The sequence below is a fragment of the Mesitornis unicolor genome, unplaced genomic scaffold (assembly GCF_000695765.1).
Source record: "Mesitornis unicolor isolate BGI_N332 unplaced genomic scaffold, ASM69576v1 scaffold38525, whole genome shotgun sequence".
Lineage (NCBI taxonomy): Eukaryota > Metazoa > Chordata > Aves > Mesitornithiformes > Mesitornithidae > Mesitornis > Mesitornis unicolor.
This window is the reverse complement of record NW_010188254.1, coordinates 1-18,041: the sequence shown is the minus strand read 5'-3', so window position 1 is coordinate 18,041 and position 18,041 is coordinate 1. Positions and strand designations below refer to the sequence as shown.

Here is an 18,041-nt window from a genome sequence, read left to right as displayed (position 1 = left end):
TAAAGATACTAAATGTACGGCTGTCTAACCATAAAAATCACTATTTCTCATTATGAATTCCATGAGAAATTTTCAGTGTTACTTTGTTCCTTCTTCCTCTTTTTTTACACTGCATTCTAGCTACACAAATAATACAATTTTTGTCAATTCTTGCTGTATTTAGTTTAATCCTACAGAATGGTATTTCCTTTTTATAGCTGTAATAGCTGTATCTTAAAATGTTTTCATTAGGTATTGCATACAGAAGATAAACTGAAAATCAGCCACCTACCACTTTCATTAGTCTTATATTCTGTTCTATTTGTGGGTAGTAGCTTGAGATTTAAACAGAATTGCTGAATTGTTTAGTAACCAAGTGCAAAACAGTATTTTTAAAAAAATAATGGAAAAGTCCTATTCAAGCACAGCTAATTGACCTGCTATGAAACAAACAAGAAATTACAATCCTTCTAATTCCTCAGTAACAAATTCCTGGTGGAAAAATCTGAAGTTATTGGACGTAGATCTCTAAGAAAAAACATACTAATAAGCATGATTTCTCCCAAAAATAAAGTTTCCAATAAAGTAAAAAGTGTGCTGAATAGGTAGAGGCTTAGATTCAATTCTTCTCAGTCCACTATTAATCATCTACACAGAGTGTTTCTCCATAGAATCAAAAATCTGTATAAACAAATTACTAAGTAGACTTCATTAGAGTCCTTTCAGAACCACTGTCCATCATTATCTTCTTCATCTTCCTCCTCATGGTCCAGATAGAGAAGAGCGACTTTCTTTTCATCAGAAATAACTGACCTTTGGTCTACCATTCTTTGCAGCTGCACAGTTTTATCAAAAAATGATTTTTCCACTACCTTTTCACCATGATCTTCAGAAAAACTGGAGAGAACATAACCTCCTCTTTTATTTTCATTTTCTACAATCTGGTTGCTTTCGACTACAACCTGTGACTGACTAACAGAAGGGTCTTGCTTATTGGATATGAGCGTGGTTGCTTGCTGTTCTCCACTTTTTACTGTCGATATTCCACCCATATTGGAAACATCCATTTGAAAAGTAAAAGATGTTTCCTTGGCTCCTACTTTAACATGCTTTACAGACCTACTGCTCTCAGATGACTCTTCTGTTTGTGAAAGATCTTCCCGCTTTTCAGACATAGGTCTTACAAAGATTATTTCCTCAGTGTGAGATTCTCCAGGACTTATTTTTATGTGCCTGAAAGACCTACTGGTATCCGAGCCTCCTTCGTTCTCTGAAAGATGTCCTCCTTTGTTAAGGAGCTCTGAAGTTTCAGAAAGGGAGCCATGATATATGATTTGTTCAGTGGTTTTAACTCCCACTTGACCTATTCTAACATGCTTTTTTGAGCCTTCTGAATGAGTACGGTCTTCCAGTTCACTGATTTCTGTGCGCTGAGTGATGGGCCCCTGGTAGATTATTTTTTCAGCTGTCATGAACTCTTGGGGACCCAACTGAATGTGTCTGACTGAACTTTCTGTCTGTGAGAAGTCCCTAGTGTCACTGACCTCCACTTTGCCAGAGATTGGTCCTTCAAAGATAACTTGCTCAGTATTAATCTCTTTAGGGCCTAATCGAAAGTGCCTTACTGATCTGCTGACATCCACAGACCCTTCTGCCTGAGAAAGGTGGCCTGAGCTATTGAGCTCCACAGAGTCTGAAACAGGCCCTTCAAAAGAGACTTCTTCAGTTACTTGCCTTGATCCTACTGTGACACGCCTTGTAGACCTGTTGAAGTCTGAAAACTTTTGGGAAAGATTTCCAGAATCAATCTCTTCTACAGTTGTAGTAATAGGGCCCGTGTAAATTACTTCTTCTGTGGTTTGGATTTCTTTAGGACCCATTTTAAAATGCTTCACAGATCGGCTAAACTGTGACGATCCTTCTGTCTGCACAAGATCTTCTGTAGCACTGACCGTTTCAGAACCAGGCCTTCCATATACGATCTGCTCAAATGTCTGAGCTTCCGCTGGACCAACCTTAATATGCCGTACGGATGTGGTCTCATCAGTTGACTGTGGGGAGTGAGAGACTTCTCCAAAATCTGCAGTTTCCAAAACTGAACTGTCATAAATAACTTTTTGAGTGGTATGATACCCTGTACCACCGCTCCTCCTCATCGTGGATGAGTGATAGATTTCTTCATCAGCCAAAGGAGTGTATTTATCACTGTGGGAAGAAACATCTACTTCTATATTGCTTTTACCATCAACAACTCTCTCTGAGCTCTCTTTTTTCAGGGAGCGCAATTTTGCCTTCTCTTTCTCACTTGCAATTACTTCACCAAGCTGAGCTACATCGAATTCATCGGTATTAAGGGTCTGTGACAGATTGACTTCGGCAACAATTGTCACCAAGCCACCATCCTCCGTTTGCTCAACTTTTTTGATATCAAATTCTAAGCTACTTGCATCAGCTTTATTTTCTTTTGTTAATGCAGACAGCTCCTCTTTCACACTTTCCGGGAGACTGCCCTCCAACTGCTCCAAAGCTTCCTTCAGTTGATGTTTGGGGTCCTTTGTTTTCTTTGATAAAAGCTCTTTTATTGAAGTCTGAAATTCATGGGGAATTTTAATTTCCTTTTCAATAACAAGGGATTCAACATGGGATGTTTCAGGTTTAGAATGCTCTTTTAAAATATGGGCACTTGCTTCCTCCCCTATCACTTGATATGTTTCTTCTGGAGAGCTTACACCTTCATCTCTCTTACTTTGTGTGCCTTGCAAAAACTCATCCTGCCAAGAATATTTAATAGTTGATTCTTCTTCTATATGAATTTGCCCATATACTGAGTCATCATCTTTTTCATTAATAATAGGATGATCATCAGGAACAGATACAAAATATTTCTGTTCAATAGGTGAGTCATCTTCCTCAGTTACTTCTTCCACATGAGTGAAACTCTCGTGGCGTGGTTTCTTCTTTTTAACATCTTCATACGTGAACGTTACGTTTTGTTCCTCTTCATCACCGTAACGCCTCTCTCTCTCAGGGAATGTATCTTCCACTTCCTCTACTTCAAAAGGTGTTGAAAAATCAGTCTTTTCATCAGTGGCATAATCTAGCAGCTCCTCTACAATCTCAACATTAACAGAGATGTTCTTTCCGCCCTCATTTCCTTTCAGGCCATGATGCACTATATCTTCTATCTCCTTCTTGGAAGGAGTTCCCTCAACACCCTCTTGAACCGCTTTTCTGACATCCTGGTTTGATAGACCTCCTCGGTCAACTTCATCAGAAATATCTATGGTTTCTTCAACTTGAGATTGCACTGTGATCTCAGTCTTTATTTTCCCATCGTCTGGTTGTTCTTTTTTATTAAAATATGTTACTTTTGTGTCTGTTGATACTTGTGAACTGGAAGACTGCGTAAAACTTTTAAGTATGTCAGCAACAATATTCTCTGCTATATTTTCGGTTGACAGAGTTCCCTTTTTATGACTTCCATCGCTAATTCTCTCTTCATCTTTCAGATTGGATTCTGCTTCTGAAGTACTTACTTTGTGAATTTCTGCAGACTTAGTTACATGCTCATCTGTTTCTCTTCCTATGCGAGTTTTAAAACCTTGTGACCTCATTTCTTTATTATTCTGAGATTCTTTGCCAGCAGCAGGCGTTTCAAGACTGATAGGTATCTCAATGACATCTTTGCTTCTTGATTCCAAGGTCACATTTGTGTCTTTCTTGGTTGATTCACTTCTCAAATTTCTTGCATTAGAAATATCACTCCCTGTTACCTCCATTACATCCTCCCGCATATATCTTTTCTGCTCGGTCTTCCTTCCAAAATCAACACTTCTTTCTTCTATCAAAGGCTTCTCATCTGTTTTCTTTTTCTCCTCCTTGGTTTGTTTCTCCAGGTTATCTTTTTCTTTCAGCACAGATTTTGTCTCTTCAGCTGCTTTGCTGCCTCCTCTTTTTTCTTTTAGCGTGGTCCGAGTTTCAGTTATGGTTTCTTCATATTTAGATGGTTTAAAATTGGTATTTAGCTCATAAGCTGGAAACTTAGTGAAGGTTGGTTTTGTTCTTATATTTTCAGAAATCCCTGGCTTTGTGTCAGGCTTGTGGTCCTTGTCTGATCTTTCAGCATGCGACGATTCTTTTGAAAAAGATACTGTGGATGAAGTCGTAACTTCCGTTTTCTTTCTTTCTGGAATTGTCTTTTGCTGCATTTCAGTGTTTTTCCAGCTACTGTAGCCTGGAGTAAATGTTCTTACTTCTTTGTGGTCTGTTACAATCCTTTCACCCTTCGTAACAGTTGTAGAAGGGCGATACCCTGAACCAAGTACATCTCTTCCAAAAGCTCTTCCACCAGCTGCTGTCTGTGATCCAGCGTGTGTTGACTGGGCTGAATAACGTGCAGAACTGCTAACGTTTGTCACAGGCATTCTGTGTCTTGTATCAGTGATCCTGAAAGCAGGTGAAGCTTTGTTTCTATTTCTTTCTTGGTAAGTAGAGTAAATATCAGTGTAGTCATACGAAGTGTTTATAATATCTGCAAAAGAGCATAGGTGAACAAACATTGAAATAACGGCTTGTATCTAAATAATGTAAAATAGAAGGCATGCACTATGGAGTTTTACACTGTATTTCTGAGAGAAGTAATGCCTTCATTTTCAATGCAGCTCTGTAAAGGCATTCATGCAGGTTTTGCATGATAATTAACTCTATGATAAATTATATTAAAACTGAAAGCAAAGCTTTTTACCAAGTTGCAAGCTCTTACTAATTTTACCACCTGTGAGCCTCTGGGCATTATGGCATTTACTTAAGAATTACATTTTTCAGATTTATATTAATGTTCATTTACATTTACAACTTATCCTTAAATAATGTATGCTAATATCCCAGACTTGGTTTTTTTCTTCATTAGTCAAAGTGGACTGAAGTTTCTCAATTCCTATTGAGAATTAATGGCACACCTGCTACCACATACTGCAAATGGAAAACACAAGTATAACGCTTCATAGGCACAAGATACAACAAGGGAGAGAAATAAATAACATTTTAGGCTATACCCGTACAATTTAATAAAATGTAGCAGGAATAATTGGCTGGATCTGGGACCAACCAGCAGTGCACAAGTCAAATCTCCTACTCCTAAAAAGCTAACCACATATCCTCTAATTTTTGGTAGTGCTTCCTGGTCTGTGGTAATCACTGAATATGCCCGAGTAATGTCTGCAAAAGTACTGGCTAATCCAGATCAAAGCTGTGCCAGGGACAGCGCTAACAAGTTCACAGCACAGGCAATCCTATGTGAGCTTGTCAGCCTCGGCCCTAGTTTGTTTAATTTACTACTACAGATACAGCCTTCAAATCTCTTCTGGGACTACTCTCTGTGATAGTCTGATGATTTTAAGACCACACATTGTTAAACCCATATAACATTAATATTAATAACATTTCTGTTATTAATAATAATAGCCATAGCAGTCGGATCAAAGGTCGATTGTATTTAATATTCAGTTTACAGTGACCAACAGTGGATACATAGGGAAGAGTATAAGAACAGGGCAAGTAAATAGTGATACTTCCCTGGTATACTCTCACAGCCTCCAGAGATTTGCAGCTCCTAAGATAGAAATGGTATCTTTATGTTTAGTAAGCCTTTGAATTGTCTTTTCATTACTCTGCTAAAAGTTTGCTTTAAACCCATGTAAACCTTTTAACCCTCACAATGCCTCGTGATGCCATGGTTTTAACTACATGGTTTGTTAAATACCTCTTGCTTTGTACTTCAAAACTCTCTTAAGAGCTGTGGGCATCCCAAAGTTCTTGCACTATCATGGCTATGAAACATCACTCCCTACTTACCTTCCCCACTTCAGTCATGATTTTATAAATTCTCTCATAGTGTAGCACTATGTTGATTTAAAATATTAACACTCAAAAACCAATTAAATGTTCACTTTTAAATACATCCATAAAAAGTATGCTTTCAGGAATACTATAACACAACAGTTTCCAGTTAGACTGAATTTCATTCAACTTTGTCTTTTGGGTATTCATTGTTTACCTTGCGGCAGTTTTCCTCTGTGCTGATCTCTCCATGTAATAATCCACTGGTTGCTCTCCCCTTCTAACAAAGCTCTGTAAAACACAAAAAGGCATTCCCTTAAAATACCATGAAAAAATAATGATAATATTTAACATTTGTAAGTCTTAGAAACTGAAACCATTATATCCTGCAGTTAGGTCAGATTCTGAGTTTTTTCACACCCCACATTTTTATTGCGGGTAATGAGAAATCCTCATTTGTTAGCAGAGTCCAGTTCTTGAAAACAATGCAATAATTTTACGGTAGGTGACAGCAGTAGACACAGTACAGTTTCAGATCAAATCTTCCCTGTTAGCCAATATGCTGCTTCCTGACATGAACAAGTTCCACTGATTGAATCATACAAGCTAGCAAATTTTTCCAGAATTATGATCTTTATAGCAGCGTTAGGAGAAACACAAAGCCAAACAAAACTGAACAAGTATTCAGTAAAGCTTTCTCAGGGAAATACATGGAGATGTTTTATAAAGAAAAGGTAAAAATGAAATATATATATATATTTGCAAGCAAATAGTCAGCAGCTTTCCTGCTGGTAATGTAGTCCTAAAGGTGGTGTTGCAGTGTGATGTATGAGGGGACTGCTACAGGATTTGCGAGTTCTATCCTTTTCAAATGAAAGTGGAAGGAAAGTATTAATCCTAGTGTCACACACTGGCTACTGCTGGAGAAAACAACTTACAGTTTCAAAGTAGCTATTCTTAGTTCCTATTCAAACTGAATTTAACACAAATTACAACAAAGGAGTAGGAAAATTCTTTGACAGAAACTGCATGGTTTCTTTTAATGACATCTCTGTGTGTCCCCTCTGTTCCTCACCCTTCCATTTTTTGCAGTGACTCTGTAACAGCTTCCATACTTCCAGGAAGCCACCACTTCCACAGGATTATTGAGGTCAAGGCTTCCTCTTGTCAACCAACCAAGACATCTCCTTAGCTCAGCAGCAATCGATCACAAATGGCCAGGACATCAATTTGCTTACCTTTACTTTATGGAAATTCTATCACTACAAGCAAATAACAGAAGCAGGCAGCAACTGCTGATAAACTGCTTCATAATTTTGGCTACTACCTATTCTGGGTGTGCTAACACACAGAATGGAGACTCTTTGAATTGCCTTTTCTGTATTGGTGACACACATGAGCTGTTCTTGGAAACATTACATCCAGTTGACTGCAGGAGAACAGTGGCTGCCCTTCCTTTATGCCAAATTTTATTCTCTATACAGCAAGCACAGACAAGGACCGCACTCCCTCAAAGCGCCTCTGACAGCAGCCACAAGCTTGCTCTGTTTCTGTATAAGGTAACCACCTTACATTGTCTCCTTTCTACAGTGGTGGAAAATACTCTAGAGATGCATTTCCCACAGAGATTAGCACAACTGAAGGGCAAAACATTTTCAGGAGTGATTGCTCTGCATGAAGAATATTCAAATAGGCACACAACACATTTTTGTCCTCTTAGGGGGAAAAAAGACTGAGTGCATTCTCTAGAATTACCAAACTGATTTTAAAAACCACAAAACAAAATTGGTGGCTTCTTTCATATATCAAATACAAAATGTAGATATTGGGATGATCTTATCCAGTCCTGTAAGTTTTAGAGATGGTTATCCAGTAAGGCTGGATCTCAGAGCTCCTGATAAATTATCTGTAATTTTTATGTGCTTTCCTTCTCTCCTGCTGTCTATATGGCTGTACTGCCTGACAAAACATGTGCAGCCTTTTTTTTTCTAAAAGAAAAGGAGGAAAAAAGACAGTTCGTCCCTTTTCCACTTTTACAGGGCCACAGGCTATGTTAATTCCCCAAAAAATGCTAAACTGCAGCACTCTGTTGCAACAGCTGAGAAATTCTATGGCAGGCTCTTTCAACATCCATGGAAAGCTATAGTCAGTTTGGTAACTTTTGTGTTTTTATATCCACTGCTATGCGCGAGATAACTGTTTCATCATTTCTGGTCTTGGAAATGCCAGATGTTTTGCACTGATAACACACTGATGTTAAGAGTAAGGCTGGAGGGTTACGATAGCCAAGGCTTCTGAATCCCTAGGGGGGCAGTTGAAAGCAATTCAGTATTGTGGCATAAATGTATTTGCTGGGCATTTCTGTCAAAATGAATAATGCAGGCATTTCAAATGTCACCTGTAGATTTCACATGACAGATCACTTAGGACATTTTATGCTTCTTTTGCTTTCTGACTGCCTCTAGATTCAGTAAGACAATGCTACATCAGCAAAACACCATTAGTGAGGTTTCTTTGCAACCATGGACTTACATAGATTCAGAAGAAAAGCCAGGTTAGAATTACTATATTTACAGGTCACTTTCCCCCTTAAAGCAGGCTCAGATGGACACTTGTACTTCTATTTTGTTAGTCAAATTCAACCCTAGGATAAGCTTTATTAGGTAAAACCAAAGTAAAAGCAATTTTTCTTCCTCTGTGTTAAGAGAGGCTTTACAGGTATTAGATCACTTCAACACATACTGAGAATGTTCAAGACCAAATATCTGATGAAACAAATTGCTCTGATAGACATGTGCTAGAGAAGCAGGTGGTGATGCTGCAGGAATATCAAGGAGCTGGCAATCAAAGCGTTAACAATGACGAAGGAAACCAGGAATGTGGGTAGTTTGACTACAGATTTCTGGCTGCTGTTAAAACAACAGTTGTTCAGTTGCTGCAGCAACTGTATGAAGTCACTAAAAATAAGTTCCAAGAGGTAACTCTATATGGCAAAGGGCAAGAGCACACAGAAAAGCTGGAACTGAAATATTACTGCTGAAAATACATTGTGATTGAAAATGAAAGGCAAAGCTTTGTGAAGCCTCTATAAAACTGGACAGTGAATCATTGTTTTACTGTATGCAGTTCTTAAAAAAACTTATTTCCTCAAGCTTATCAGATAAACAAGGAAATGTTAAGCTGACTTTGGCTTAATGAACTGGCATGAGAAAGTGTAGTGTAATGTAGTGAGCTCTGGCTTGGAAGCCAGCAAACTCAGGTTACGTTCCTCAGCTTACCATAGCTTCAGTTTATGGAAATAATTTTGCCTCTGTGTTCCTTTGCATCCTTTCCTTTCCCAATACTGATCACTTAAACCATAAACTCTTCTTGGTGAGGACTGCTTTTAACCTTAATTTCAACTGCCTGAAGAATAAGGTGTTAATTTCTACTGTGTGTTATTACTGTGAATACTTAAAAGTTCAAAAAATGTTCCTCCAAGCAGCACCATTCTGAAAAATAACCATGTCAGCCGCATCCTGGAAATCAGATCGCAAATAACATATACCCACACTGTGTTAATTTAAGCATTGCCAGAAAATATTCTAACTGCACCTTTAACTCATCTCATTATTAATGCCCTTTATCTGAAGTTAGCAGCAACGTGCTCATCAGCCTGAAGCCCCACAGTGTGCTGGATGACAACAGAAATAACAAGTCCATGAAAGCAGGTGGATGAGATAAACTGGTTGGGGCGGGTAGAGAGTAGTTCCCAAAAACAAGACGACATTGCCCGAACATTATCATGGTCATTCACAACAGCAATGACTTTCTGTCAACTACAGAAATCCAAAGTTTCAGGCTGGGACAGTTAGCCAGCAGGCCATAAAAATACATTCTCTCTCTCCCCTGGGAATTTGGAAACAAGTTATTTTAAAAACCTCTCCAGGAAGTGGAATGGAAGAAGCATTTTTTGGGATAAAGGCTACTCCACATCTTTTTTCCAGTCACAGAATGGGAGGACAAGGACTGTGTGAAGAACAGTAGGTAACTGACTGCATGTTCAATTTCCTGGGTATAGAGAACGCAGAATGTTCTCAAAACAAAACTAATACAAGAATAGGACACATTGAATGATACAAGTTGTAAGCAAGAAATAAACTGACTGAAAAAGCTGTGGTGAGTAGCTGAGGAGGCCTTAATACTGGTGATGATTTCCTAAGAAGGCGGCATGGAAAGCATCAGTCGAAGTGTTGACGGAGGAAACCAATTGAAGGAGGACTGCAAAGTATGCCTGACAAGTGTATTAAGAGATCCTGACAATGATCTTGACAAAAAAGGGGAAAAACAACTGGCAAAAAAGAAGCAGCTTTGCAGTCTCTGCTGCTTCAAAATGCAGGGTGGTAACCTAGAATAGAACATTTGCATGACACTAGGATTTCAAAGTAAAATCTTTTACCCTTCAACAACAACATATTTTAGAGGGCAGAAAAACTACTTAACCCATGGCAGAGGCTCTGGGCAGCCTCTGCTATTTAAAGAGAAGCAGCTTTTGATGGCTGAGGAGAAAGGCTTGGTATTAATTCTGATCCTAGGCACATTTTCCATCTCCTTTCAACATTAAGAGTCTTACACAGTGAATAATTCACCATTTCCCTCTGGAATTAAAACTTAAGCATAGTCTAAGTGTTGCAGTTCTGCAGGGTTCGAAGAACACAGACCAAAACTGCACAATGCTTGATAAATATTTACTTCAACATTGGTGAAAAAGGATTGGGAATGAAGATACCCACGAGGTATAACTTCATAAAGCCACATAAGACACATATTTCACTTTCCCAGAGCAGGAAGGGTGAGCAGAGAGGAAGTACACTCGGTCCTTGGGGATGGGTGTTCCTTCCAACAATGATCCTTCTCGCCAGTCCAGGAGGAATGGTGACTAATGAAAAGAACTGGCTTTAGAAAAGGAACTGCAGGAGTTGTAAAACAAAGAAAATACAGAGCACAAAGAAAGATCCAAGAAGTAGACCAGATACCACACCCTTGACCTATAATGCCAGGAGGAGAGGGGGTGCCAAGGCCCTCATGGAAACTTCAAGGATGTTGAGCTAAGTGTGAATAGATGCCTTTTGTTTCCACAATGCACAAGCAAGGGTATATGCCAGCATCCTTCCTGAAAACAAACTAAGGCTGGTTCACATGCCCTGGTTATCACAGATAAAAGACCTGAGAGAGGAACAGGATTTGAAATAGCGCCTAACAAGCAGTCCAGAAAAGGGGAATAAGTAAAACTGCATAAATGTAAAAACACAAATCAAAACTAAACACTTCTCAGCTTCTTATACTTTAAAATATTTTTGTTCACAGGCATTAGAGAGCCTGTTTTCTGATCAGTAGTAAGGCCCATTTCTCTGTTTTCATTGGTAGATCTTTTTCAGCAGGTAGATGCTCGTTTGTCCACTGAAGCCTGCCTTGCCAAGGCAAACAATGATACAAGAAACTCTACAGGTTAAGGAGCTTCTTAACTGGACAACACACACATGCTGCAGGTGATGCTGAATTGTTCTCCTTTCATTAATGAGGGGAGAGAATCCTTAGACAAACCAATAATGCTCAGATAAGCAGTGAGATGACCTCTGGAGCTGTTCCAGAATTTAATGGGCTTACAAGGTTTTACAGAGCAGAAGCACTGATGGTTCACTTATTAAGTAGGAGCACATCCAAACTACTAAATATCTGCGCATTATCATTCCTACTGCTGGATGAATATTAATCATCGAAGCAATTCTGAAACTTCTGTTACTGTGAAAGCGCTAATCTCATTTTGCAGATGAATAAGCCAAGGGAGAAAGTTTAAGTGACAACATCAGAGCTAGGGTTAAATTTAGAAGAATAATGTTTTATCAAAGTTAACAGAATTAACATAGACCGATAAGGATCACAACTGGCTATGGTTTCCACTTGTAATGCTCCAGTCACTACCGGCTTTCCAAGGATCACAGGGATCCCACTCCACCAACAAACATCCAGGTCCTGTTGCTCACCAACTGACTGCAAATTACTTGTCCCACACACCACCTGCAGTTTCATATCATCCACAAGCCAGACGTGGTCTGTACCTCATAACAGACAATACTGGAGGCTTCTTGGACAGACCAGTTTTGCTCTTTTATGGACTACAGACATGCTTTGCTCACTAGTCTGTTATCAAGTTACTCAGAAGTTACTCTTTCAAGCTTCTCATCCTTTCAGTTATGCAACTACAAGTATATTTCATATTTATCAGCGGATTGCTTTAATCTACACATTTCACCCCTAAGTCAGCTGGTGCCATCTTTATCCAGACTTAGACACTTACTGGTTCATAGCAATATTACACACTTAGGATACAGCCTTAATGCTTTAGGACACAAAAGCAAAGAACATATATAACTGATAATACCGCTGTTTACTCAGGTTGAATATGAATAATGCACACCATATAGACAATGTAATGACAGAAGCATACCCCTTAAAAACAATACAAAAGTTGCCTGACAATTTTTTTCAAATCCTTACTTTGCACAATAAGAATTGCACTTCTCTGTATTTGAAGATCGGTATGTCAATGAAGTGTACTTAACATTTGTCCTAGTTGTATAAAAAAAGAACATGATCTTTACAATAAAGTACTGTCTACCTCCAGTTCATAGGTTCTTGGGTTTTGGTTCTGGGGTTTTGTTTCCCTTCTGAATCGCTTTTATGCCATGTGCTAACTGATACACCATGATTCTCCATACAGGAGAATTACTCTGGCTTTTCAACCCCACAGCTACTAAGTGGCTACAGAGATACACAGTACTGAAGATTTGTTAGCAGAGATACTGTTTGCTGATATCTCACACTTGATCCAAATGTGTTTCCATAATAAACCAAGGATGGAGAAACCCAGGATTTAATCAAACAGACTTTTTGTTGTCTTCCAAGTATTTCACAACTGAAGTAAGAATGGGGAACTCACTGCTTACATTGATGGTGCAGATGAACACTAATCAACATAGTTAAACAATTAATATGTGCCACATAAGGCAACTACACTACCTCATGTTTTATTGATTGCAATTTAGAGATATGGGCTCATCAGCTTGTAATCAAATATTGTGTCAGCAACTCACATTAATTTGTTATCAACTTGACAGCACAGTCAAGCACAGAACGGTGTGGCAACGCATTTCACAGAACAAGCCAACAGTGAGCTAAAAACCAGTATCAGGGGTCCAGTCCCTCTATTTAACAACCGCAACACAAACAAAAAGTCTTGACCTAAGACTCTAAGAGTAGCTGTATTTTAAATGCTGAAAAGAGGATGAATGGGGCTCCCATATCTATAAAAAGGGATTAAAATTATCCTCTGATCAGACAACTAAGCGTGACCACAATTCTTACCTGTATGTTTCAATTTCAAGGATGAGGCCTGCTTTCACCTGCAGCAGTTCTTGGTAGTCCTTCAGGTAATCTGTGATTGACATGGTCAGGAGCTGTTTTTCTTCTTCTAGGGCATCAATTATCCTCTGAAACAGAAATAGTGAGGTTTTATGTTAGTTCAAAACTAAACAGAACAGGAAAATATGAGTCCAAAATAATCTAAATTTGAACATACTCCAAAATATTAAATGGAATATTAAATACTGAATAACTATGCACAACAGAAAGAGCAGCGAAGACTTATGCAACAGAACATTAGGATTTGATTTACACCAAGACGACTGACTCTCATGCTCTTGAAAAGAAGATCGGAGAAAGCAAGTGCTTTAATCACTGGTGTTACCTCTCACATGAAGGGCAAATTGCCACCTTCTGGAAAATAAGCCCTCCCCTGCTAATTGAGAGGAGCTTGTTCAGCACAGACTCGGAACTAAAAGTATCAGTGGTAGCTGGTCAGTGCGGATCTTAATGGCTTCCTCGCTGGGGATAGAATCTGCTAACCCAGATCGATGCTACCCAAAATGCTATCGATTACACTTTGTTCTGGGGGATGGGAACACAGAAATTAGATCTCAGCAAAGGCCTGATTCTGTTTTGTTCATATCACTCTGCACTATTCTAGGACACTGAACTGGCATTTACAGAGCAAAACCTCACACACATGTACAACACTGAGCAGGAGTTAATGACAGCGTATTTTAGGTGGCATCCTAACAAATACTTTGCAATACAAACTGGAAGATCAAGAGACTCACAGTCTAGTTTTCAAAAATTAAAAATACATTATTTATATGAAATAAGTGTTCACGTATCACAGTACAAGCAGTAGCATAAAGATGAAGATACAGCAGGGGACTTCCCAGATTGGTCAATGCCAGTATATGCTGGGCAGAAGTAAGGTGTAAGAACTAAGAATATAACGTGCTGGCATTTCAAACATTAATAGTCAAACTATTAATTTTAAAATAATATATACATTTCAAACATTAATAGTCAAACTATTAATTTAAAAATAATATCTATTTGAAGTAAAAAGAAAGCTTTATGAAGGAAGCTGCCTGTATCTTCACATACATGTGGGTATATCTGTATCTATTACACACATTTAATCTACTTCATTTGCAGCTTTTGTTAAATGATTATACTGATGTTTTCTTTGACATGACAGTCCTTGCCTACAGTTTTCAGTATACCTTACAGCTCCCTCTTTATGGCAGAGGACATATTATATCTCTATATCTGAAAAAGCACTATCAACCATCCAACAGCCTCATCCAGACAGCAGTGGAGGTAGCAGTGTGTATGATCAAACAGCGACAAGCACAACCGCTGACCTTTAGTGGCTCCGAGACAACAGTCCTGTTCATGAACTGACACAATGGAAAATCCCAAGATGAGATGGAAGAAAAGTGCCAGACCCTGCTTTTAAAGGGAAAAGGCTCTCGAGCAAGAATGGGAAGGGTGGTGACAGAACCAGAGAAGTCAGCAAAAGGAGCAAAAGACAAGACTGGATCTCTACAGGAACAACCCCCAAAGGTGATAAGAGCTCAGATACAAAACATGAAGTGATTACCAGGTGTTTGTTGTGTCCCTGATTAAACACTAAGACTAACATGTACCTGTGCATGCAAATGTTAAAAAGAGCTTCACAATGCACAGGTCTTGTTCCAGTCCAGAAGAATCTATATGGGGAATCCATACATTGGACTACAGGGCATGTGGAGCTCTGAAAGACTGGGGCTGTTCAAATCTACCTAAAGACACAGAAACTTCAGTCCCTCACCCCCAGGTTCTGCAGTCTGGGCTTGAAAAGCCACCTAGATTCTACTCTCTGGAGTTGGACAGCACTCGGGATCCAAAAGTTTGAGTTAAATACAGTGCCCTAATGATTACCATAAGGGGCTACATAGCTCAGCCAGCTGTGTAATAGTGCCAAAGGAATTCATTCCTACAGGAGCAGACATTGTGTAGACTGGGTGGCAGACAGCCACCCACTTCTAGCCCTCCAGTCACTGATGGTTAAACATAATGCAGAGGACAACTGATTTTAAGTCTTGTTTGCAAGCATGCCAAAACATACATAAACCACTTTGGCAAAGGTCAGGACACTGCAAGCTGACAAATTTTCGTTTTTCAAAAGGTAACCTATATTGTGCAGCTGGGTTTGCTTCACACAGGACCTCCTTGGAGAGATTTGTCTCTACCACATCAAACCCAAGTCGCCTGAAATCCCAGTGAAGTCCTGCTAGAGCCGAGTAACCAAATTGAAGTGATTTTCCTTTCCAGAAACATTCCGTTTTTACACCCCAAAAAATACAGGGCTTTCTCAAATCACTACGAGGTTTTGCATAAGTATTGTCACAGCACACAGCTAAAGTTATGGAATTAAGAGACCTACTGAGTTCATCCTACTGAGTTTACCACCCAGGACCAACAAAGATTTTCCAAACCATGTATGATTTACAGCTTGCCTCGTTCAGCTTAATTGTAACTACCTAATTCTATTTAACATTGCTGAAAGCTTAAGTTAGGATAAGGGCAGTGCAGGAGGCAAAGATGGACATATAAGGCGACTGGATGATATACGGAAAATATGAATAAATCTAATTGCCATTGCAGCTGCAACGAACAATAATCACTTGACTTAAATCTGTACATACATATCATTTCTATGTGACACTTCACAGTAAATAACCATGGAATAGATGCTCTTTAAAGAGCAGTTTAAAAATCCATGCTGAACTTAACTTTCACCAAGAAAAGAAACCATGAGGAAGGAAAAAAAGCCTTGCTCACAAGGACAAAACCCAAAACAGCTGCTTCTACACATTCCATAATTTTTCTTCCTGGATGTGAGCAAAAGATAATTTATTTCTCATGTACAGTAGACTGGCCACTGGCAAAGGCCCTTCTCGTTAGAAACCCTTCAGAAGTTGAAGGGTTGGGTGTTTGAACACACCCATTCTAACTGGCCTTAGAAGAAAAACTTGTAGCATGGAGAGTGAGCTACACAAAATGCTCTTATCAAAATAACATCGTATTTAAAGGTTTTCAATTTGAGCAATGATGATTGAAGACCAAGGAAATTTTCATTATAAATCCCTAATAACAAATATAGACAACAAGGAAATCAAAGTAACTTTAAATATTAGTAGGCTTATGGACATTTATATAAAAAGCCTTCCTAATTACTTCTTACATACCTAATCTGCCTTAGTTCACAGCATCTGCAAACTACGCAACTTGAAAACAACCTAGCAACCTACAAAACCAGACACACAGCAACAGGTCCCAGTCTTTTCCCAACTGCCAGCATCGCCATAATCTGCCATGGCTGCTGGACACAATGCGATCACCAGCACGAGGGGCTGGGACAAACACCCGGCTCCAGCAGAGTGTTCATAAAAGGTCTGACAATGAACAAAAGAAATGTCACCCTCAGGAAACAGATGGACGGTCTGGGTGATCTAATATGTGCTTCTCCACTCTAAATGTGATGAACTGATATTTTGCTGTTGCAGCATCTGCTGATCTGTTCACACGCACGGGGTGATTATACCTTGTTATGCCAAAAGTTATTCTGACAGCAAGCAAATTCTCAGTTGCAGATGCTATAAACCTCTGTTTAACACCACCAAACATCCAGCTCAAGTACCAGTCACATACATCCTTACAGTTTTATTTCAAATAATTCCCACTCTTCTCACTACCTGTAGCACAGTGATCAGTCCTGCCTTCAAACAACTAAAAGTTTTCTTAAATATACTGGGGCCCACAAGCTTTTCTCTAGGCTTAAGGTGCACCAGAGCATATGCAAAGCAGGAATACAATTCAAATTATTTATCTGATTGTGAGAAGTCAACCTCAAGCCTCAGGTCAGAGAGAAAGCCTTGCATCCCACCATCCAGGGACTCAGTTCATCTGCTCCCAGGGAATGCTTCATGTCCATGTGCTCCTGCCAAGCGGAGCAGGAGCCCTGGCAAGTGCCATGCTCTTGGGTACTTGCCGAGGGCAGGTTGGGAAGGGAGCACCTGTCACCAGGAAGATGTCCTCAGGGTCACCGTCTCCCCTCTTGATTCTCACCTAGCTCTCCCCTAAAAGAACAGTGTGTCTCAAAGGGACTTCCTGCTCCCCTCAGAGAAGGGCTCAGCAGCAACAAGCTCTTGCTGGGCCACCTCCTCTCCCAACCTGGGGAAAACCTCCTGTAGGGAGGAAAAGTGGGGCGAGGAAGCTCTGGACCACGCGGAGCCAGAGGGAGCCTTCAGAGGGGTTTAGGCAGTTCCCAAGGCAGAAATAGGAGGGATGGGAGTTAGTACAAGGGAGTGGAGTGAGAAAATCGGGCTTGCATCTCACCATGGGCCAGAACTAGAGGGGAAAAGCGAGCGGGAGGGCGGAGGGAGGCTCAGAGGAGCCCCCAAGCAAGCACCGGAGGGCGGGAAGGAAGCGGCATAGCTAGAGTCCGACCAAGAGGGCTGGGAGAGCCCCGGGATCATGGGGACACGCACCTGGTACTCCTCCACCTCGACGCCGTGGCGGTCCTGCATGGCGAGCAGCTCCTGCTCCAGCCGCTCCCGGAGCCCGCACAGCTCCTGGCCCTGGCGGTGCAGGTCCTCCAGGTGCTGGCGGCACTGCCGGCTCTCCTCCCGCAGCAGCTCCAGGTTCTCCCGGCTCCGCTGCGCCTCCTGTTCCTGCAGCACCTGGATCTGCTCCTGGTAGCGCAGCAGGGTCTCCCGGCAGCTCTGGCTCAGCAGCAGCTCGTAGGTCTCCTCCAGCTCCTCCAG

General features: G+C 40.2%; 1 protein-coding gene across 1 annotated transcript; it reads right to left on the bottom strand.

The window, feature by feature from the left end:
* Positions 1-701: 701 nt before the first annotated feature.
* Positions 702-18,038, bottom strand: SYNM (synemin, intermediate filament protein; the record flags this gene model as incomplete). Its single annotated transcript, XM_010185700.1, has 4 exons — positions 702-4,510; positions 6,035-6,108; positions 13,222-13,346; positions 17,766-18,038. Coding segments are annotated over 4 exons (4,281 nt in total), but the record flags the coding sequence as incomplete, so codon positions are not given.
* Between the last annotated feature and the right edge of the window lie 3 nt (positions 18,039-18,041).